Genomic DNA, 20,558 nt, shown 5'->3' on the forward strand with positions numbered 1-20,558 from the left:
GTGGTAAATCTCCACCTCAAAAAGTAATTCTAATCATCTTTCTAAAAACACAACAACAAAAAACCGCCCTGTGTTCCAATTGTCACTATAATAAAAATACAAATTGTCACCCTATATATGACAAAGAATGTTTAAAAGACCAAAAATTCCTGGACTGCAATCTTTTATTAATAATCAAAATCTTGAAAGCAAGAGGATTCAAGGTTTTGAATTACAAGTTACTCCCCATTCTGTAAGCAGCGCAAAGCTTTAATACTTACAAAACATATTTCAGAGAGGACATTTATGTGCATTTCAACATAATCTTTAATTCATGTACATTGAACTAGAATAAGTTACTGTAGCCTCTTTGTTGGCTTGCGGCTGCTATTATCTTACCTAGTTCAAACTTTGAGAATATTTCATTACAAGATAAAAGAATTACGCACACACAAGCATACACACACTTTTTCATATACTGAAGAAACGTATGTTCTTCCTGGGTCTTCTTGCATTAGTTAGCAAGAATGTGTTTTACATATGCTTTTGCTGCTAATCAGTATTTTGCAATCCTCACCATCTAAATCAAAATCAATTATCAGTAGCACAAGTTCACCACTATGGGAACAGCAATACGGCCTTAATCCTTGACTCTCAGTACAAGGTCCTCTCCTGAGAATGCAGAGAAGCCTCTGTATCGCAGACTGGAACCCTGTGTTTTCTACAGGTATACAAAGACGTATGCACATTCTGCCATAGAGAATGGAAGGGATACACAGGGTTCCCATTCCATGTCCAGCACCTTCTCTTGGTAAAGGGACCTGAGCTCTGAGATTAAGCTCCTTGACTTTCCTTGACAGGAAAGTTTTGGTCAGGAATGAGAAACTCGCATTATGCCTTATGGTAATCCATATGGCTTTAGGGTAATCCATGCATGGGGACTAAGCCTGTGCAGGTATTATTCCAACAATATCGAATACAAGCATTCTTTATGGGGTTCAGGGGAAACATGGCTATGACATGAGAATGCCTAATTACTTTTGGATCACATCTATGTTGGCAGGTGAACTGGTGGGGAGTCTCATTCCTCCATGAAGTTATCAGAAGGGTGATTAGTTCTCACGAGAACACCAAAAGAAGATGAATTCCGAAGACACTTGCTAGCGCAAGATAATACCAATGCTCCCATACAGGTGAATAAAAGAAAATCCTGCTGTTCATTTGTAGCAAACCGAAGCAGATGGTATTAAGGGTTTGGGTTTTCTGCATCCACTGTGAGTGGTTTCTCCTACACAGCATCATTCAAATTTTAATCTCTTGTATTAGGAGGAGGAGACAGGACCACTCTAAAGTATTATGTATTGCTTTACAGCCATCTCCTTCGACTCTTCTGCATGTGAAAATTTCAGCTTCAAACCTGCCACAGTGTTGAAAGCACACCATTCTCTTGAGGAAGCATATTCAGGGATCAAGGAAAAAAACTGGCACACTGTTGAGCCCACAATACAAACAAGAAGGTCATGAAGACGTTCTCATGCATAAGCTATGCTTGTGCAAGAACATACCCAGATCCCAGTATAAACTGGAAACTTTTTTTTTTAAAGGCACTATTCAATATTCATCAAGTACTCATACCTCTACCTTCAAATATACCACAGAGAGTGGTGCTACTTACCTCTTCTGAGTAGTGATCTGATGGAAGAGGTGGATAGTCACATTGTTCAATCTTTTTACATAAGGAATACAGGTTCATTTTGTCACCATAGAATGGACTCTGCAGTGCAGCCATCTGTGTGGAATTAAAACAAAATAAAATGTATCTTGGATTTTTTTTGTGTGATTTTTAATTTGTGTGTGTGGTTAGGAGAAATAAGTATATTTTCAAGGAACTACTTTTTGTTTTGAAAGGCCTAGTTTAATTTTTAGATAGAAAACATGTTACATCAACTTCTTGTGATCTTCACTGCCCTTAACTTCATTCTATTTGTTTCTCAATCGTTTTTTGAAGGGTGTGTGCCTAATGCAAGTGAAGCTGGTTTCTGTAATGTTACAGTCTGTTTATATATTTAACTGACATGTCTTTCTGAAACCAGATTATTATTCACCAATACTGACTTTGTAAGACTCACCATACAAATAAAGATCTAATTTTTAAATGAGAATTCTGATCAGAATCTAAAAGAACTGTGCAACAAGTTCTGCTCTAGGCTTGCGTTTTTCAAATAGCACACAGCCCTCCCTACCCACCCACCACCACCACCATGGAAAATGGAAAACTAATTCTGAAACAGATAGAGTTCTCAAAACCAATTTGTGATATGGCATGATGGCTGAAAAATGTTTAAAATCCCACTGGGGGATCCCACTGTAACCCCCATGAGTACACCTAAACTGTTCTTTGGATCCTGACCATATTCCTCCTAAATGATCACCTATGCTTTAAAGAATGAAATATTGCTGCGTAGTCTGCAAAGCCATAAAGTACTTTTGTAAACTATTTATTTCCGTTTGGAGCCCACCTTCTTTTTGGGAACTTTGTGCAAGTTCCAGTTTACAGAGGACACCGCCATGGGTGAGTAAGACCACACTGAAATAAGTTGAGTCATCCATGTTTTGCTTGAACTCCCAATTGCTTTTGTAGACCCTGGACAACCCATCAATCTGGGAAGGATGCTGCCTTATACTACATCAGGCTGCTGGTCTATCTAACTGAATGTTGTCTGCACGGACAGGTAGCAGCCCTTCAGACAACAGACTTTCCCATCCCTACCTGGTTATGCTAAGGGCTTAATCTGAGACCATTTGCATGCAAAGTAGATGCCTTACTACTGAACTATGGCCATTACCCAAAGGATACAGTCTCTGGCGATTGTGAGGATAATGCTAAAATCTATCCTGAGTCTAATCTTTTGGCTGGTTTCAGAAACTTTAACCCTTTTGCTTTTTATGCATATACTACTCTCTTTGTTACCATTTGGCTTTTTTGAATTTGCCATTTCACTATCTGCTTAGTTCTTTAAAATGTAATTTCTAAATTTAAGGTAAGACAGCAATTTTCATTCAAAACTGGTTTCAGCAGAATGAAATTTGGTGCAGAACTGCAGCTTCTGTCCTCTGTGCATACCAAACCCCAAACACATATGCTGGAAGCAGAAATGCAAGTTGATATATGCATCAACACTTGATTTAATATGAATACAAATCCTCACAAGCATGCTATGTTGCAGGCATAATTCTGGTTTCATGTACACTTAAGAAATTTACCATTATCTTTTGGCAAGGAACCTTTAAAGTAAGAACTTTAAAATATCATTAGTGCACCTAATGTTTATTTGAAGATAGCCCGACTTTACAAAGGCAAACAAATACTGTGGTGGGATTGCTAACTTTACAGGGATTTTTTTTTATTATTTAAAAAAAATGTCCGTACTGCCTTCCAAACGCTTTAAATCTCTGAACCGCAGCGGTGTGAGCACTGCTTGGAGTGCGATGCTGCCCCAAAGTCAGTCACCCTTTTCTACATGTGCTAATAAGTTTGATTTTGGAAGGACAATGTGTACATTCCCCAGACAGGCAGAGTGTGTGTGAAACACGCTAGTCCATGCTGTGCTACTCAGTGAGCTTCAGCAGGGACAGGACAAGCTGAAAATGGCTCTCATCTGTCTTGTGGTCTTCCAGATAGAACATTTAACTCCTTCGCAACCAAAAGAAAGCTGCAAAATATTAGCCGCGGCATTATTGATAAAGGAGACTTTGGGAAGGAATCTTCCGAAATGGACATGAAGGCAAGGATTTTACAGCAAGGATCTCAAAATCCATTACAGCTGTGCGTGCACTAATTGGATACCATAAATATTGCATTCTCTTTTTAAAACCCCTAAGAGCAAAGGGATTAAGGCTCTCAAGAAAAGCAGTTTGCCCCATAATATTAAATCTTGAAACAAGGTAATTCATGCAGCCTTTTTTGCCCCCTTTATGTGCAACAAAAAAAAACAAAGCCAGGAATTCCGACAGCAGAACCTGCACGAAATGCAGGAAATTCAAAATAAATGCAGAGATCCTGTGTGTTGGTACGCTAGGTGTTCATTAAAAAGTACTCTTGTTTGAATGCTGCAGAGTGTTAAAAAAGGGGGGGAAAGAAAGAAAGAAAAGCTGAATGTCCCCTAAGGAGTTAAAACAGGAATACTATATTTTCATGCATCTCCTGCTTTGACAGATGAAAAATGTCAACTGTCCTGTTTTTATTTTCAAGCTTTTGCACTATTCATCTGGTTCATTAGTGCATCTCGCTGCTGCCCCTGACAGCTGCTCGCCCTCTCCTCCCAGCAGCTGAATTTTTCAGGCTAATTTGATCCTCCACACTGAGACGATCGCTAGAATGATTGACTTGCTCCCTGACCTCCAGGGTCTGACTTTCCTGATTAGTATTCTGGGGGTGTCTGAGGGACGAAAGCCCACTGTCTGTCTTCAGGGCTGGTGGCAACGTGAGCTCTCTCTCTCTCTCCCACTCTTTTTTTTGGGGGGGAGCTGTAAGCCACCAACCTACGACCCTGTAAGAATGCAATTGCTGCACTGAACAATAAAGGAAATGTGTAAAACCTACTTTTCCATGTAAAGGTCCATGTAGCAAAAGCATGGCATCTTGATTTTAATTAGTAAAGTCTACTTTGTTGCATATCAATTAAAACCGCAGTGATTAGAGTGTGTTTTGGGGTGGTTATTTAATTATTATTTTTTTTTGATATCTCAAGCATATTTGAAAGTATAATTTTCCTGTTGTAAAATGAACCTTGGAAGAAAAAAAATCTTCATAATAAGGAAAGTCAGTAATTGTTATTAAACTGTAAGTGATCCGCCATACAGCAGCCAGAAACAGAAAATAAACCAAACATTAGGTTTAGCTGAAAATCCAATCAACTGCCACAAATTAACTAGTGAAACATAGTCACTTGGCCCTTTATGGAGATTTCATGAACAGTTTCCCTATCTTTAATCTGAAGATAAACATGAACAAATGCACCAAACATGGAAGTAATTAAAACATTTTAAAGGGTATTTTATGTAAGACAGGTAAAAAAAAAATCAATTTCAGAGAATTGTTGAACTGAAATACTCATACTTTATCAGTCCCATTGATGGTAATAGACATAAACTGGCTAAAATTAAACTGCTCTCGATTAACTGTTTTGTGGGTTAGCCATTCTTATTACAAATGATTATTACAAACAGGATCCTTATTACAAATAATTGGAAGCACTGGATTATTCCATTCAACGAGATCAACAGCTGAATGAATTTCAAGTGAGTAAAATCTGTTGATAGCCAAATAAAATTGGACTGTGGATTAATTTTTAAGAGAAGAAGGAACAGATCTTATAATCATGGATCTTAACATTTGCACCTGTTTGTATACCAGCACAACATTTGTATTTACTCTCCTACGTGGCAAGGATCCTCTTGCTAAATCAGTAAATCTGAGGAGTGATTTCACTAAAACCTGAAGCTTATTATCAACCTATTGCCATCCTTCATAACATGACCTCACTAATTATATCCTAACTATCTGCAGTAATACAAAACAAAACAATCAACACACTGCAATGATAAATGAAAAAAGCAATGAAAGTACTGTCAATACAAAATGCAGTTGTTAATTTCATTAAAGGTCACAATTTTATAACAGGAAGCATAAGAGAAAACAGGGGTTCACAAAATCCCTATCCTGATCCACATAAATGTCTAAAGGAATTCTTCCATGAGGCTTTTATTTGATTAGAATACATTATTTTGATAAATATTTTAAAATCTACATTAAATTCCATTCTACACAGCCAAAAAAGCCTTTTGAATTCCAAACCAAATCATACAGCTTTCCATTTCAAAAATCGAGGCACATTCTGGATCAGAAATTAAAATCAAAAAGATGTGAGTGCACAATATGTTTTCTTAACATTTTTTCTACTAAAAGAATCACACCAGAGTAAGCTGCCAGTAAGTTGCACAGAGGATGCCATTTCTTTGAGCATCCACTAGGTTCCCTATGGGTGCTGCTAAATCAGTATTAAGAAGAAGAGTTTGGATTTGATATCCCGCCTTTCATTCCCCTTCAGGAGTCTCAAAGCGGCTAACATTCTCCTTTCCCTTCCTCCCCCACAACAAACACTCTGTGAGGTGAGTGGGGCTGAGAGACTTCAGAGAAGTGTGACTGGCCCAAGGTCACCCAGCAGCTGCATGTGGAGTGGTTCCCCACGAAGAGCAGGGTCCTAATACTGTTTGTTTGGTTTTTTTTAATGTGAAAACACCCAAGCCCCAGTATGAAAAATTCAAATCTCAAAAGGTACTTGAGGTAGCCACTGTTTATATGATTAGAAGGGGCACTGAGTTGGTTACAAAGAAAACAATAACGTTTGCCATGGATATAAAGAGACAATTCACAAAATCCCAATTCTGCGTTAGCAGGTGTTTATCCTGATGGATAGCTTTAGTGAGTTCTGCTGAATCATGGAGGCAGGTGGTTTGTTACTTCACCTGGATGCTTTTGAGCTGGGAGGGCCTCTCTGGAGAGCATTTGGGTAGAAGTTGTAAAGCACAGTGGGAGAACCTTAGGAGCAGCTGTGCATGTCCTGAAGGATTTGGTTCAACTTGGTTATCTTGTTGATTCCTGTATAATTAGTATTAAGCCACAGGACCGTAATTATCATGTGCATGAGTGAATGATTGAATGAATACCTGCTCATAGTGTTATTTTCCTGCTTCTCTTTTAGGAGGTATGCTTACCAGATATATCAATTAATCTGACAGTAATTTTGTGGCTTTAATAACTGCAAACATTTTGACAGCTCCTTATGCAACTCTTAAAAGGTACAGTTCCCCATTGCACCCACCAATCTTAACCAGAAATGATCAGCAACTTTTGAGAATGCAATATTTTAAAGGTTCAGTTTTTAGCAGAATTTTTTACACTGATTTAAAAAGGTAGGCTGGTATAAGCAGTGTTAGTTCTACTACAACCTTAGTGTGTTCACTGGGTATGGTGGGCAGGTTTCTGTTCACAGCTAGCTAGCTATGCTATGGAATGTGTGCAAGTCTAAGGATGCAGTGCCAAGAATAGATCATTTCTAATTCAGGAGGTGAACCATTCTGAGCTGAAATTTATGGCAAAATTCTGCAACAGATTCATTCAGGATTGAGGAATGTATTTAAATTTTATCATGCTCAGCAGTAAAAGGTTAAGTTTCTACACTTTTGCTTAATACTACTTTATCACCAAGTGGTTAATAGACATAAAAATGAATAGCGGGATCTTAAGACAGATACAGAAAGACTTTTGAAAACATCACTCACCAATAAGTAAGGTATACAAGTTTAAAAAGTATTACCTCATACAAGAGACATCCTAGAGACCAAATGTCTGATTTGAAGTTGTACCCATTTTCATGGATTCTCTCTGGAGACATGTAATAAGGTGTTCCCACTGCAACCAATATGGAAATATAATTTTAAAAAATGAACACTTAAAACTTCATCACAATGCTTTCAAGCAATATACGTTCCAATATTTTGGTTGAAAAAAAATATAATTGCACAATTATTAACAAATATACAAAGAGACAATACGGAGGGATATTGTAAATGAACTTAATCTCATTTCAGACAACCTTAGCCCTATTTTATAGAGTCGACCTCTATGATAAGCTGTTTTAAAAAATGAAGATAAAACTTGCAGAATTATCAGGAAGTGATTTAGCAATTCAGACCTTTATATAAATCAATATTAATGTTATGAATTTCCAATCTCTTGTAATATTTTTCAGTATCCTATCCCTGCTGGAACAACAGAAGTATTTTTCAATTCATCTGCTTTCTATCATTCAAGTATGGGGCATTTTAATAATAATAATAGGGGCTGCAATCAAACACATTTACAAGGGAGTATGCCCCACTGAACACAGTGGATCCTACTTCTGAGTAGACACACATAGGATTGCACTATAAGAGTAACTGAAGTATTGACAGGAATGGTAAGGGAAAGGAAAGGAGTGACAACAGGATTTTCCAAGGGAAAGTGGCAGGACATGTGCCTAGAAAGAACGGGACAGTCAGAAAACCACTTTCTAGGCATGGGACAAGCAGAAGTGTGGATGAGCCTTAAGACAAGAGTAGAACAGCACAGCTCAAAAGTGGATTAGAAATTCAAAGGTTTCATAGGTTATGGATAAGAAGAAGAAGAGTTTGGATTTGATATCCTGCCTTTCACTCCCCTTCAGGAGTCTCAAAGCGGCTAACAATCTCCTTTCTCTTCCTCCCCCACAACAAACACTCTGTGAGGTGAGTGGGGCTGAGAGACTTCAGAGAAGTGTGACTGGCCCAAGGTCACCCAGCAGCTGCATGTGGAGGAGCAGAGACACGAACCCGGTTCACCAGATTACGAGACTACCGCTCTTAACCACTACACCACGCTGGCTCTCCAGTGTGTTCTGAAACGCCAAGAATAACTAACTAATGAAGTCATGGTTCTTGGCCCCTCAAAAGTTTGTTTACATACTTCCTAAAAATGTATGAACAGTGCCATTCTATGCATGCCCTCTCAAAAGTAAGTCGCATTAAGTTCAATGGGGTTTACTCCCCAGTAAGCATATATAGGACTGTATCCTAAAACAATATTGGCACGTAGGGCTAGTTTACATTTCAGGGCATGGGTGTAGATCTCCTTTTAAGCCACCCTGCATTTCCACATGGCAAGCCGCTCATATGCGGAAATTCCTCACTTGTGTTCCAGGGCTGCTTGTCCCAAAACGCTAAAAGAATTTAGCAGGATGATCTGGTGTGATGAAAAAAAACCCAGCTTTATCTGTTTGCTGATCCAAACACTTCACAAAGTGGCAAGAGCTGCCATGCGCAGCAGTGTAAAAAGACTGTAATGTGTAGACAGGCCCCTGGGCCATTTTATGGGCTTTCATATTCCAGGAGGTTCTGATGCTATGTCAAAAAGAAACTGAGACATTTAAATGACACTGCAATTTAGCATGATAAAACTGCAGCATTCTTAAAATTAACTTTTTTGATAGTGATTTGAGCTGGAAAAGACTACCGAAAACTGATCTGCTGATAAAGTCACAGTTGTTGCTGTGTTTATGATACAACCTCCAATGACACAATTTGCTTCACAATAACAATACTAATAGCAGATCTGGCTTGTAACAGGCTACATATCTGCTGCTTACAGGGTGAGGAATTGGTGGAGAAAGAATTTGCAGACTCTACAGGGGGCAGCTGCAAGCACTAAGGCTTGGAGGTTTGTAGTTTACCAAAAGCAAAAGTTCCTTTAACCAGTAGTTCTCAGAAACCTGCTGTTACATTAGGGGGTTGAGATGAGTGTGAAAGATTGATGACAGGGGGAAAGAAGAACAAATGCTTGAATTCTGCAGAGTTTAGCCTATTCTAACACTTTAACTATAATACAAACTGAAGCATTTAAATAAGAACCTTCTGACTTCACACAATAAATGGGGTGGGAGCGGGGAAGAGCTGATATGTCCTACTGAGGCAAGTTTAACAAAAAAGACAACTTGGGCTTTTTTCAAATGTGCTTTCTGTCACTCTTCTTTGAATACCAGAGGGTGTGGGAAGGCCATATACCAAACCCGGGTGATGCCATGGTAAAAGTAAAAGCAAACCTTTCTCCATCCACTGCATAATTAACCATGGAGTTCGTTGCCACAAGAATGGATCTTGTGAAGGCTACTAGCATAAAGGTACCCTTTAAAGGCAAGTTATGTTAGCTCTTCAAAACATCCAATGGGGAAAGGTCTATCGATAGTTGTTAACTAGAAATGAAATATTTGCATCTGGAGGAGAATATGCTTCTGATTACCAGGTATGGGCATAATTAAGTAGTGGGGAGAGTTTTCACTATCTAGCCCTGCCTGTGAGCTTTTTCAAGAGCATTTGTTGTACTAGTCAGGTCTTGAACATAGCTCTGAATGCCCGTTCTTATTATCTTTTTCTGCTGGACTTTTTCAATGCGCCAATGCCAATTAGAGGTGAATTGTAAAATGCATCCAACATAAACTCTCTGCTCTATGATCAAGAGGAATCCACCGCAGGTCTGTCACCCCGAGAAGTCCACCACTCTAAAGGAAAGCAAAAGAGGGAACACTGTACAAAACGAAAGTAGGGTAACCTGCAAGGAAGAAGCAGCCTGAGGTTCTTACTTGCATTTCCAAATTTAGATTGCTACTATGCAATCTAAAATAAAATAGGAGAGTCCCTCTTGGGGCCCACCCGAGTCCTCAATGCAAAAGTTGTAGGGTGCTGTTGTAGGGGTTGTTATGAGCCACCTCTTCTATATGGGAACTGTATACACAGTGGCTGCAAGAAACCTCAAAAACCACCACATCATCATCAACTACTATGATTCCATGGGAATGCCTCACTTGACTGACAAGGTCCAGGATTTCAGTCCCTGAAATGAGTGTCATCCTCTGCAGGGCCACTTCCTCTTGGTGACCCTTCCAGTAATTAATGTGGGGCGGGGAGGGCCATTTACTGGTGTGAACATACATCATTTTACAATCAAGGAAATCTCTCTGACCTAAAGAATGAGCAGCCGTGGTTTTAGAGCTGAAAAACCTTCCCAATCCAAGATCACCAAGTTTTACTACTCCCGTAGCTGTAATGAATACATTTGCTGGCTTGATATCTGTAGAAAGAAAAATATTTCAACAGGTGACAGTAGAATATCCATGACTTGCGTGTGAGTGCTCATCTAATTTTGCTTAAAGTTAAACATATATGTATTGCTTTAAAATATTTAAAAATACCAATTATGCATACTCAACCCCCATAGGCTAAATTTTATTTTTTTATTTTTAGCTATTTTTATTATTTCATTATAATTTATTAAATTTCTATACCATCATTTATCCAAGGCTCACAGGCAGCTTACAACATAAAAACACAAAAAATACATAATGTCGTAACATTACCCCACCTCCACAGTTTAAAAGCCATAGATGGTTTAATCATCCATTTAAATGAGCAGCATCAACCTCAACATACTTGAGATCAAAATGTAAATGTTTTAAAGGTAAGTTTTAAACAGGAGCTTTAAATTTAAGCCTCACTGATTTCAAGAGGAAGTAACATAGAAAAACCTGCTCTTAGGACTCAGGGACTGTCATGCAAAATTTGGTTACATTATCTTAAGAGGTGTCAAAATGTACAGGAAACAATTTCTCACAACTAGCCATGATCCTCTGATTTCCATGAATGCAATGAGATTTCAATGAGCACTAATGATCATAGTGCTATAAGTCAGTCTCTCAAATGCTCTCCCATGTCTCTGAAGGTTGATACAGACAAAGAGAAAAGTACCGTATTTTTTGCTCTATAAGACTCATTTTTTCCCTCCTAAAAAGTAAGGGGAAATGTGTGTGCGTCTTATGGAGCAAATGCAGCCTGCGCAGCTATCCCAGAAGCCAGAACAGCAAAAGGGATTGCTGCTTTCACTGCACAGCAATCCCTCTTGCTGTTCTGGCTTCTGAGATTCAGAATATTTTTTTCTTGTTTTCCTCCTCCAAAAACTAGGTGCGTCTTGTGGTCTGGTGCATCTGGTGCAAAAAATACAGTAGTTTCCCAGTTGTTTTTTGGCAGGAAAATAGTCATACCTCCCCCTTGGAGTTTTCTGGTAGGCCAGTCTCCTATACTTAAAGGGAAGTTGTGTATGTGTTTTTAGCTCCCCCAGGTTAACAACATCTTTTAAGCACATCTTATTAAAAGTATATGGGTGCTAGGCCATGTTATTCATACTCAAGAGTAGAACCACTGAAATCAACAGGAGCTGATTTACTGATTTCAGTTGTGAATAGTCTAGATATACCTAGCAATGGACATCGTCCTGGGTATATAAGAAGTGTGACAAACCTAGAGATTGTTGTCCTGGAACCAGAGAGCAGAAGGAAAGCACACTCTGTTTTTGCCACCTCCCAGGGCACTAAGTAGCCCTGACCAGTTGCACTTCCTGCCTCCCAGTCTGCGGCAGTCTGCTCCCATCCATCAGCCAGACAAGGAAGCAGCTGCAGAGAGCATACTACCCCTTCCCTGCCAGGAAAACACTCTGCTCCCTGCTGCCAATTACCCTCCAACCGCAGAGCCAAAGGGAAGCGCACACTGACCCTATCCATCAGCCAGAGGGATAAGGGCTGCTAGTGCGTGTGTATGTGTTTGGTTTTTACTATTATTACCTGAATTATTTTGAGAGGCGCATAATCCAAAGATGCAGAATAAGTCTTCAAAAATAAATGATTTTTAAGAATCTACAGCATGTACATAGCATGCATATGAATTGTAAGTTGTTCATTTTAACCCATAATAAAGTCTTCACTCCAATGTACCAGCACAAATATGTTTTAATGTGTTCTCGCTAAAGGGGGGACTCAAGATTATTACTCTATGCACAGAGCAATATTTATCAAGTTACCTATCCCGAAGAGGAAAAGCAATTTGTAAAAAGCCATTGCAGTAATATGCACACTCACACAAAATCACATACACTGGAAATATATTTTTCTTTCAACCTCTACACTGGAATGACATTAGCTTGATTAAATGCAATTGAGTTACCTCGATGCATGACGCGTCGTGAATGCATGTGCTCCAAGGCACTGCAGAGCTGAACAAAGTACTTCCAAACTGTCCTTTCAGGAATCAGTCTCTTCTGCTTCTTGAAATGCTTTAAAAAAATAAGAACAATAAAATTAACTGCTGCCAAAGCGGATTTGTGAGTAGCCCAACGTCGTAAAGCAATGATTTGGTTAAAAATTATTAAAAGGATAGGATTTTAAACAAAATATTGCTACCCACCAAAGGGTCATGTTTAACCAATGAAACAAAAATCCCCACTGGACACACCCCCACACACTTAATATAAGTAGATACAAATAAACCCAGCTTGCACCCTAAGGAAAGTTTGGCAGGTCAGGGTCTGATTGAGACCCCCCTCGAATTTGAATTTAACCTACAGCTTCAGGGCTGGAAGGCAGAGCTTTTGATGATAATGGCTGCCCCCGATCCCTTTCAGAATATGATTTTACATGAGACCAGTTTTGGCAGCACAGTAAACCATGGTTTATCACAACCGGAATAAGCTGCAGAGAGCCACCGTACGCTCCACCTCCAGCATGGCATTGAAGGAGACCCTGAGGCATACTGCAGTTCATGCCTATCATGGTGCCTGAACCAGCTCATTGGAACACATTTCAGACTACAATGCTATACCACAGAAATACTGCTTCCCAATGAATTTATTGCAGTATTTTCTATTATTTGTTTAAAACTTTCTCTTCCTCCAAGGAGCATGCAGGGTTTCTAGGTCTGTCTAGAAACAGTTATTTGACCAAATAAAATGGCAGGGTGTGTGTGTGATTTATTTCAGTAACTGTAATGCCAGGACTGCAAAACAACTGCATGTTTTTCTTTTATTGTTGGCTGAGGATACTATTACACTGCCAACTCTAAAGACCTGCAAGCGTGGCAGGTGTAAGGCGGCTGTCAGAGCTATGTTCAAGCTGAGAAGAAAACTGCCACCCATAAGTCTGCCACTGATCTATCCTATTTATATGACATCTTCCTCTTCCTTGACAGGACAAGGTTAAGGTGGGATAAAGAAAATGGCTTTAAAAGAAAATTAACAGCTGTGTGCTAACTGAGTCAACCAATATTTGAAAGAAATGTAATGCAAACGACAATGGCAACATATGTCCTTTAGGTAACAAAACCTTGTTGCCAAGGTATTGAAGCTGCACCCCCACCTCCATTGCCCCCAAATCAGTTAAACATGCACTCACTGAATAGCAGAATCTGCAGAGTGTGGCACTCTGAGCCCAAACACATTTACCTGGCGGTAGTATTGATTTATTTGGAACCGTGAACAAATTGAAACATTAAAAAAAACAGCAGAAGGTACTGATATTTTAGCATTAAGTGGGAGGTTATATTTTCAAATGCTTCCCTGTGTAAAAACAAAATATGTTGCAAAACACAAGAGGTGTAGTATTAGGATAGCCCTGATGCTCTAGCCTTTTACCTGCAGTCTTAACGTTTTATCACCACATTCATTCTGAAGCATTAAAGTTCACGGGGGTGGGGGGAGAGAGAGACCATATAATTTCCCTTAATGTTTTAATCAGTTCTCAATTCCAGATAAGGTTTCATGCAAAGGCGAAGAAGCCATATAGTCACCATTTATTTAAAATCCAGAAATCACGAATTCATTGAGAAATGTGTTGCTGTTCAGAGGCTACTAGTGCGGTTCCTTCAATTCGCTGGCCCCATTTTATTATTTATTACGTTACATACCACTTTTATGCCAAAATGGCTTCTAAGGAAGTTTACAGCTATAAAATCAATAACATCAATCCATAATTAAAACACATCACAGCATCAAAACATCCGTAATTGACACATACAATTAAACAAACAATTAAAGACATGGCAATTAAAACAGTTTTTTCCTTAAAGCTAAAATAATAAAATCAGAAGTTCAGTTCAGGGGAGGGCTTGCCTAAACAGGTGTGCCTTCAGGAGCTAGCAGAATGCCAACACTGAGACAGCCTCTCGTATTTCACCAGCACTGACTCTAACAATGGGGAAAGCTGCTTCCGTGTTATCACAAGCCAATACTCATCAGGCCTTGCTGAAACTGATTAGATGATTATAGTCCCCTTCCTGGACAAGTGAAGGAGAAGGTATTTCAGGTAACCTGATCCAGAGTTATTTAGGGCTTTGTATGTAAGTAGCGGGACGCGGGTGGCGCTGTGGGTTAAACCACAGAGCCTAGGACTTGCCGATCAGAAGGTCAGTGGTTCGAATCCCCGTGACGGGGTGAGCTCCCGTTGCTTGGTCCCTGCTCCTGCCCATCTAACAGCTAGCACATCAAAGTGCAAGTAGATAAATAGGTACCACTCTGGTGGGAAGGTAAACGGCGTTTCCGTGCGCTGCTCTGGTTCGCCAGAAGCAGCTTGGTCATGCTGGCCACATGACCCGGAAGCTGTACACCGGCTCCCTCGGCCAATAAAGCTAGATGAGCACCACAACCCCAGAGTCAGTCACAACTAGACCTAATGGTCAGGGTTCCCTTTACCTTTACCTTTACCTTTAAACCTTGTTGGAAACAGTGGGGCTGACTTTTGAGAATTTCATTGATAGTTAAAGCAGTGACATCCTGAACCTAAAAACGACCCAAAACTTGGGTCACAAAGGGTGCAGCCCTAACTGCACTTATCTGAGAGTAAGTCCTGCTGAATCTAATAGGACCTTACTTCTGAGTAAACAGTAGGACTGCAGCAAGAAACACAGTTGGGAATTAGGGCTTTCTGTTTTAAGTCTCAACCAGAGAAAAATATAATACTGGCGATTAGGGAGAAAGGAATATGAATAGATTGGGGGGAGGGGGCTGACGAGAGACCACAGGTAGCAAGGCAAGGCACGCACACAGTTGCTTGGGGTGAGGACTGCAGAGGGACCATAGTTGGGTTGTGCGTGTGTGTTTTTCAGAAAAACGTAGAATTGGAAGGGATCCTGCAGGTCATCTAGCCCAACCCCCTGCAATGCTTTTTAGCTTGCATTGATCTCAAAAACCTTCAGTGCCTTTTTTTTGTTGGATAGGCAATTAACAGGCTTGTTTCACAAATAAGGGAGAAGGAGGGTTGCTGGCTTGGTTTGCCTTTGTTATAGATTTTAGCATGTGCTTAGTATTGTAGTTTCAGGCTGTGAGCTGCCCTGATATGGGTGGAGGGCAGTAGTAGTAGTAGTAGTAGTAGTAGTAGTAGTAATGGTGATGATATTTTTTGCAGGGCTTGAGTGGGTGATGGCCAGCTGCTGGAATGAATAGGGTCGGTGCTAAATGGTCTGGCTTGCTTTACAACCCCATGGGACCTTGTTGGGGGGGGGGCAGAGAAGGAGCCCACCCCTGAAGAAGAAGATGAAGAAGAAAAGCGAAGGAAGGAGGCTTCCCTTCCCCAGGATAGAGTTGCCCGTAACATTAAACACAGGGCACAATTTCAGGAGGAGAGAGAAACCAAGGCAGCAGCTTCCAATACTTCCAGGTTTGGCACGGTACACAACCCAAAAACACTCAACCTCTAACCCGAGGTATGACTGTATGCTGAGACACACACACTTTTAATTTCCTCAAAATATTTTCAAAAACTGAAATGATGCAATGTTTGAATGCAAGCTCCTTAAATGCTGCTTTCCTCAGACCTGGACTGAATCCAAAACAAACTCTGTATCTATTCTCCCCATAGCTGGGATTTGCATATCAGAGGACTGTTTGATGTCAACAAGATAGATAGATAGATACCGGGTTTCTTTTCATTTAGAAACAAATACACAACTTCAAGTATATGCATAGAAAGCACATTTTATTGTTTTTAAAATGAACCCTGAAAAGACTTTTAACAATGTATTTTTATACAAATTTCTAACAAAACTCACTGTACAATGCCAGCTGTTCCTATATGTTCTACACTTTACTTGTCTCAAAATGTTCTCAAAAGTGTTATGTGCACTAATGAAATCAAATTTTCCGAGATTTGGTGTGGTGTGGTATGCTAACGCTGGGGTTTAATTTTTTTTTGCCTCAATGCAGAACCAAGTGGAGAAATGTATCTGCTCCAGAGCTTACCTGGAGGGCTTGGACCTTCCAAAGACCGGGTGTCTCAAGGTACATGGTGAAGACACTTGACTGGAAGAAGGTAGGTGTTTCAAGGACTTTCTCAGTCCTACCAAGGGATGTCAGGGCCTAGATCCAGGACCTTTTGAATGCATAGCTCTAGTGCTGAGTGGCCCTTCTGCTATGGCATGGAATTATATGGTATACAGTCGTACCTCGGAAGTCAAACGGAATCTGTTCTGGAAGTCCGTTCGACTTCCAAAATGTTCAGAAACCAAGGCACAGCTTCCGATTGGCTGCAAAGAGCTCTTGCAGCCAACCGGAAGCCGCAGAAGTAGCAACGGATGTTCGGGTTCCAAAGAACGTTCGCAAACCAGAACACTCACTTCCAGGTTTGTGGCGTTCAGGAGCCAAAACGTTAGTCTCGCAAGACGTTCGAGTTCCAAGGTACCACTGTATAATGAAATGAGAATTCCTCTATTACACTACACCCTGTGGTTTTCTTTGTAGCATTCTTTGGAATTATTTATCTAAGGTGTCTGCCTGCTTGCCTTTTTACAAGGGTATAGAAGCACAAAACATAGGATCAGATCATTGCCACATCTAACTCACAGTTCTCTACACTGACTGGAAGCATCTCTCAAGAGCTTTTTTTAAAATTGAAACACACATTATTTAATGGAGCTTAGTTAGCTAGTTGTTCTAGTGTAAATGGTTTTCTGTTCTTTCGCTGTGTTTACATTATTGATTTTATAGTTTTTTGTTTATATTGGCTTAATTGATTAATTTGTTTTGTTTTAAAGTGCTTTTATTGATTGCAAGCCACTTTCAATATTGGGGGGTTAAAACATCAAAGCTACTCCTTTCCAGAATAAATTCAAAATAAATCTGGGGAAGCCTGCTTTAACCTTTAACAAGTTCCAAATCTGCTTAGAATAGCCCAGTTCGTCTTGAGATTTGCAAAAGCTAGTGGGACATAAAAAGTATTACACAAAACTTTGTGCAAACTGAGTAACTTCTCTTGATTTGGGGGTTACTTTTCTTATGGAAGCAGACCTTCTTTGGTAGAAGATGCTTTCTGCTAGCAGGGCATTTTTGAATCAAATTTGTAACAAGAACTTGTCTTATAGTGAGATTTTTAACAACAACAATAATTTATACCCCACCCATCTGTCTGGGTTTCCCCAGCCACTCTGGGTGGCTTCCAACAAAATATTAAAAATACAATAAAACATCAGACATTAAAAACTTCCCTAAACGGGGAATTAACTAGCTAACTAGTTAGCTATCTATCTTGATATATCCCTAGCATTGCTGCAAAATACAATATACCACGAGTAGACCAACCATGTATTTGGAATTCACTTGCCTCTCATGAAACCTACATGGGCATATAATGAAAGTTATAGGGAGGTATTAAAGAGTCTTGAGAGTCTAATAAAGGCTAAAACAACAAGGCAAGCTTACCTTCCCCAGAAAAAAAAAATATTTAAGTAAGGTTATGATGATTTCCAAAACATTTAAATAAGTTTTTATGGGGGGGGGACAACAAAGAGTTTTGGGGTATCCTAAAGGCAGCAGTTTAGTACGAGCCTTTGTAGGCTAGAACCTTCATCAGATTAGAAAAGAGGGGTTCAAAGGCTAGCAAACAAATGGAACAGTTACATTTAAGTCTTGTAGCAGAACTAAAAGATAAAAATGCAAGAGACTGCAGTTTGTGTCCCAATCACATTTAAGAGGACGGAGTAATGCAGAGCATGGATGCATTCATGATCCAGATCAGATTTAGATGTGTTCCACTTTTGTCAGAGGACACAGACTGTATCCCATTTATCAAGAAACCAGTGGCGTAGCATGGGGGGTGCAGGGGGGGCCAGCCGCACCGGGCGCAACATCTGGGGGTTAGGGGGCACAAATCCACGGGTTAGGGGGCGCAAATCCACGGCAAGGGGGCGCAAATTACTTGCCTTGCCCCGGGTGCTGACAACCCACGCTACGCCACTGCAAGAAACAGAGCAGTTCAGTGTAGGCATTAGCAAAGACTGAACTTTCCAAGCATCCCTAGGTGGGAACAAAGCTATTACATTATCTGGCAACCAGCAACACTGCTACCAGCAAGTGAAAGCAATTGAAGCAGTTTTCCAGACAGGAGTGCTTGCAGGGTTGCAATTCCAGTCCAACTGCTGTCATGACAGCTCCAACCTGCTACTGCAGCAGTGCTGCTGGTTCTTAGAAACTGGAAGAAAATAATGAGTTACAACAAGCACACACCCCTAATATATATATATATATATATGCTCATAGATATTAGTAGGGCTTTTCAGCACTTGGTGTCAGAGAGTTTGCATCAAGAATGATAGAATATATCTATATATATATTTTATGTATGTATATGTATATAAGAATGAAAGGGGGGGAACCACCTGAAATTACAAAGAGTAAAAAAAATGACACAAAATAGGTACCACAGGTAGCTTCAAAACTTTTAACAGCAAACATAGGTATAGTCAGTTCAAAGCACTGCTTTATATTTCCTTTAGGAAGATGCTTAATAAAAAATATATTAACTCGAGACTTTGTTCTATAATTAATCTAGCTAGTGTTGCCTGGTGTACTGTTGAAAAATATTGGGTTTTTTGTGTGTTTTTTTTTAAAAAAAAACAGCCTTTAAAAACTAATAAGAAAAGCTCAGAGGAGAAAGGTGACATAATGGCATCTGTAATGTACCATCTCAATGTTTGGATAATCAGTATATGGTACATATCAAAAGCATTTTTCAGTTCACAGTAGTAGCAAATGTCTTTACTCTAGCATATGCGGAAGTCTCAAAGAAAAATTAAATTTTTAAAGAAAGTTTTTAAAAATAAACTTCAGTGTTTAACAAAAAAAATGTTGAATGTGTAGATTTGGTTGGCTGCTCTCATACAGTCGTACCTTGGTTGTCAAACTTAATCCTTTCCAGGAGTCTGTTTGACTCCTGAAATGGTTCAGAAACCAAGGCACGGCTTCCTGCACTCAACTGGAAGCCGCAGAAACCACGTTGGACATTCAACTTCTGAAAAACATTCACAAACCAGAACACACACATCTGGGTTTGTGCCATTCGGGAGCCAAAACGTCCAAGTACCAAGGCATTTGACAACCAAGGTATGACTGTATTTAAGAAGAGGCAAGGGAAAGAGCCGTTTCTTTCCTTTTGTTTCACTAATGCATTTCTGGAAGGACAGATCCTGAAGCTGAGGCTCCAATACTTTGGCCACTTCATGAGAAGAGAAGACTCCCTGAAAAAGACCCTGATGTTGGGAAAGATGGAGGGAACAAGGAGAAGGGGACGACAGAGGATGAGATGGTTGGACAGTGTTGTCGAAGCTACCAGCATGAGTTTGACCAAACTGCGGGAGGCAGTGGAAGACAGTGCCTGGCGTGCTCTGGTCCATGGGGTCACGAAGAGTCGGACACGACTAAATGACTAAACAACAAACCTTCAAGGAACCCAAGAAACGGTATGTGAATGTGGAAACAGACTGCCCTCTATTCTAATCCAATTCTCGGTGTTCACCACACACTTCCCTAGCAAACATCTGAATGGAACCAGATTGGGAAGGCTGCCTTAAAGACCACAATTGAGGCTGTCTAGTTGTCCTGGTGTCCCCACCAGCTGAGGAAAGGTGGTTGGTGTCTAGAGAGAGTCTTCTCAGCTATGACACACTCTTATGGAATTACTTCCTCATTGAAGTTAAGCTTGTGCTAATCCTAGTACCTTTTTTGCACCAGGAATTGTTAAATTTTCCATTATTTTCTTTGTATTACTATTTAAACCATCAACTATATTTTGCTTTTGTATTTATCTTGTTTTTGCAGATCACCCTGAAAGTATTGCTGGAGGACGGTATATAAATCATTT

At 39.9% G+C, this 20,558-nt stretch overlaps 1 protein-coding gene across 6 annotated transcripts in view; it reads right to left on the reverse strand.

The window, feature by feature from the left end:
• Nucleotides 1-20,558, reverse strand: part of NEK7 (NIMA related kinase 7) — an 85,149-nt gene that overhangs the window by 14,152 nt on the left and 50,439 nt on the right. For all 6 annotated transcript variants that reach the window (XM_083445387.1, XM_083445388.1, XM_083445390.1 and 3 more), the window contains 4 exons: nucleotides 12,604-12,712; nucleotides 10,574-10,681; nucleotides 7,359-7,453; nucleotides 1,655-1,768 (listed from right to left, as the gene is read on the reverse strand). In XM_083445387.1, the coding sequence (XP_083301513.1) occupies nucleotides 1,655-1,768; nucleotides 7,359-7,453; nucleotides 10,574-10,681; nucleotides 12,604-12,712 (426 nt within the window). The remainder of the gene's footprint in view (nucleotides 1-1,654; nucleotides 1,769-7,358; nucleotides 7,454-10,573; nucleotides 10,682-12,603; nucleotides 12,713-20,558) is intronic.

The sequence above is a fragment of the Podarcis tiliguerta genome, assembly GCF_965153285.1.
Source record: "Podarcis tiliguerta genome assembly, chromosome: 6".
Lineage (NCBI taxonomy): Eukaryota > Metazoa > Chordata > Lepidosauria > Squamata > Lacertidae > Podarcis > Podarcis tiliguerta.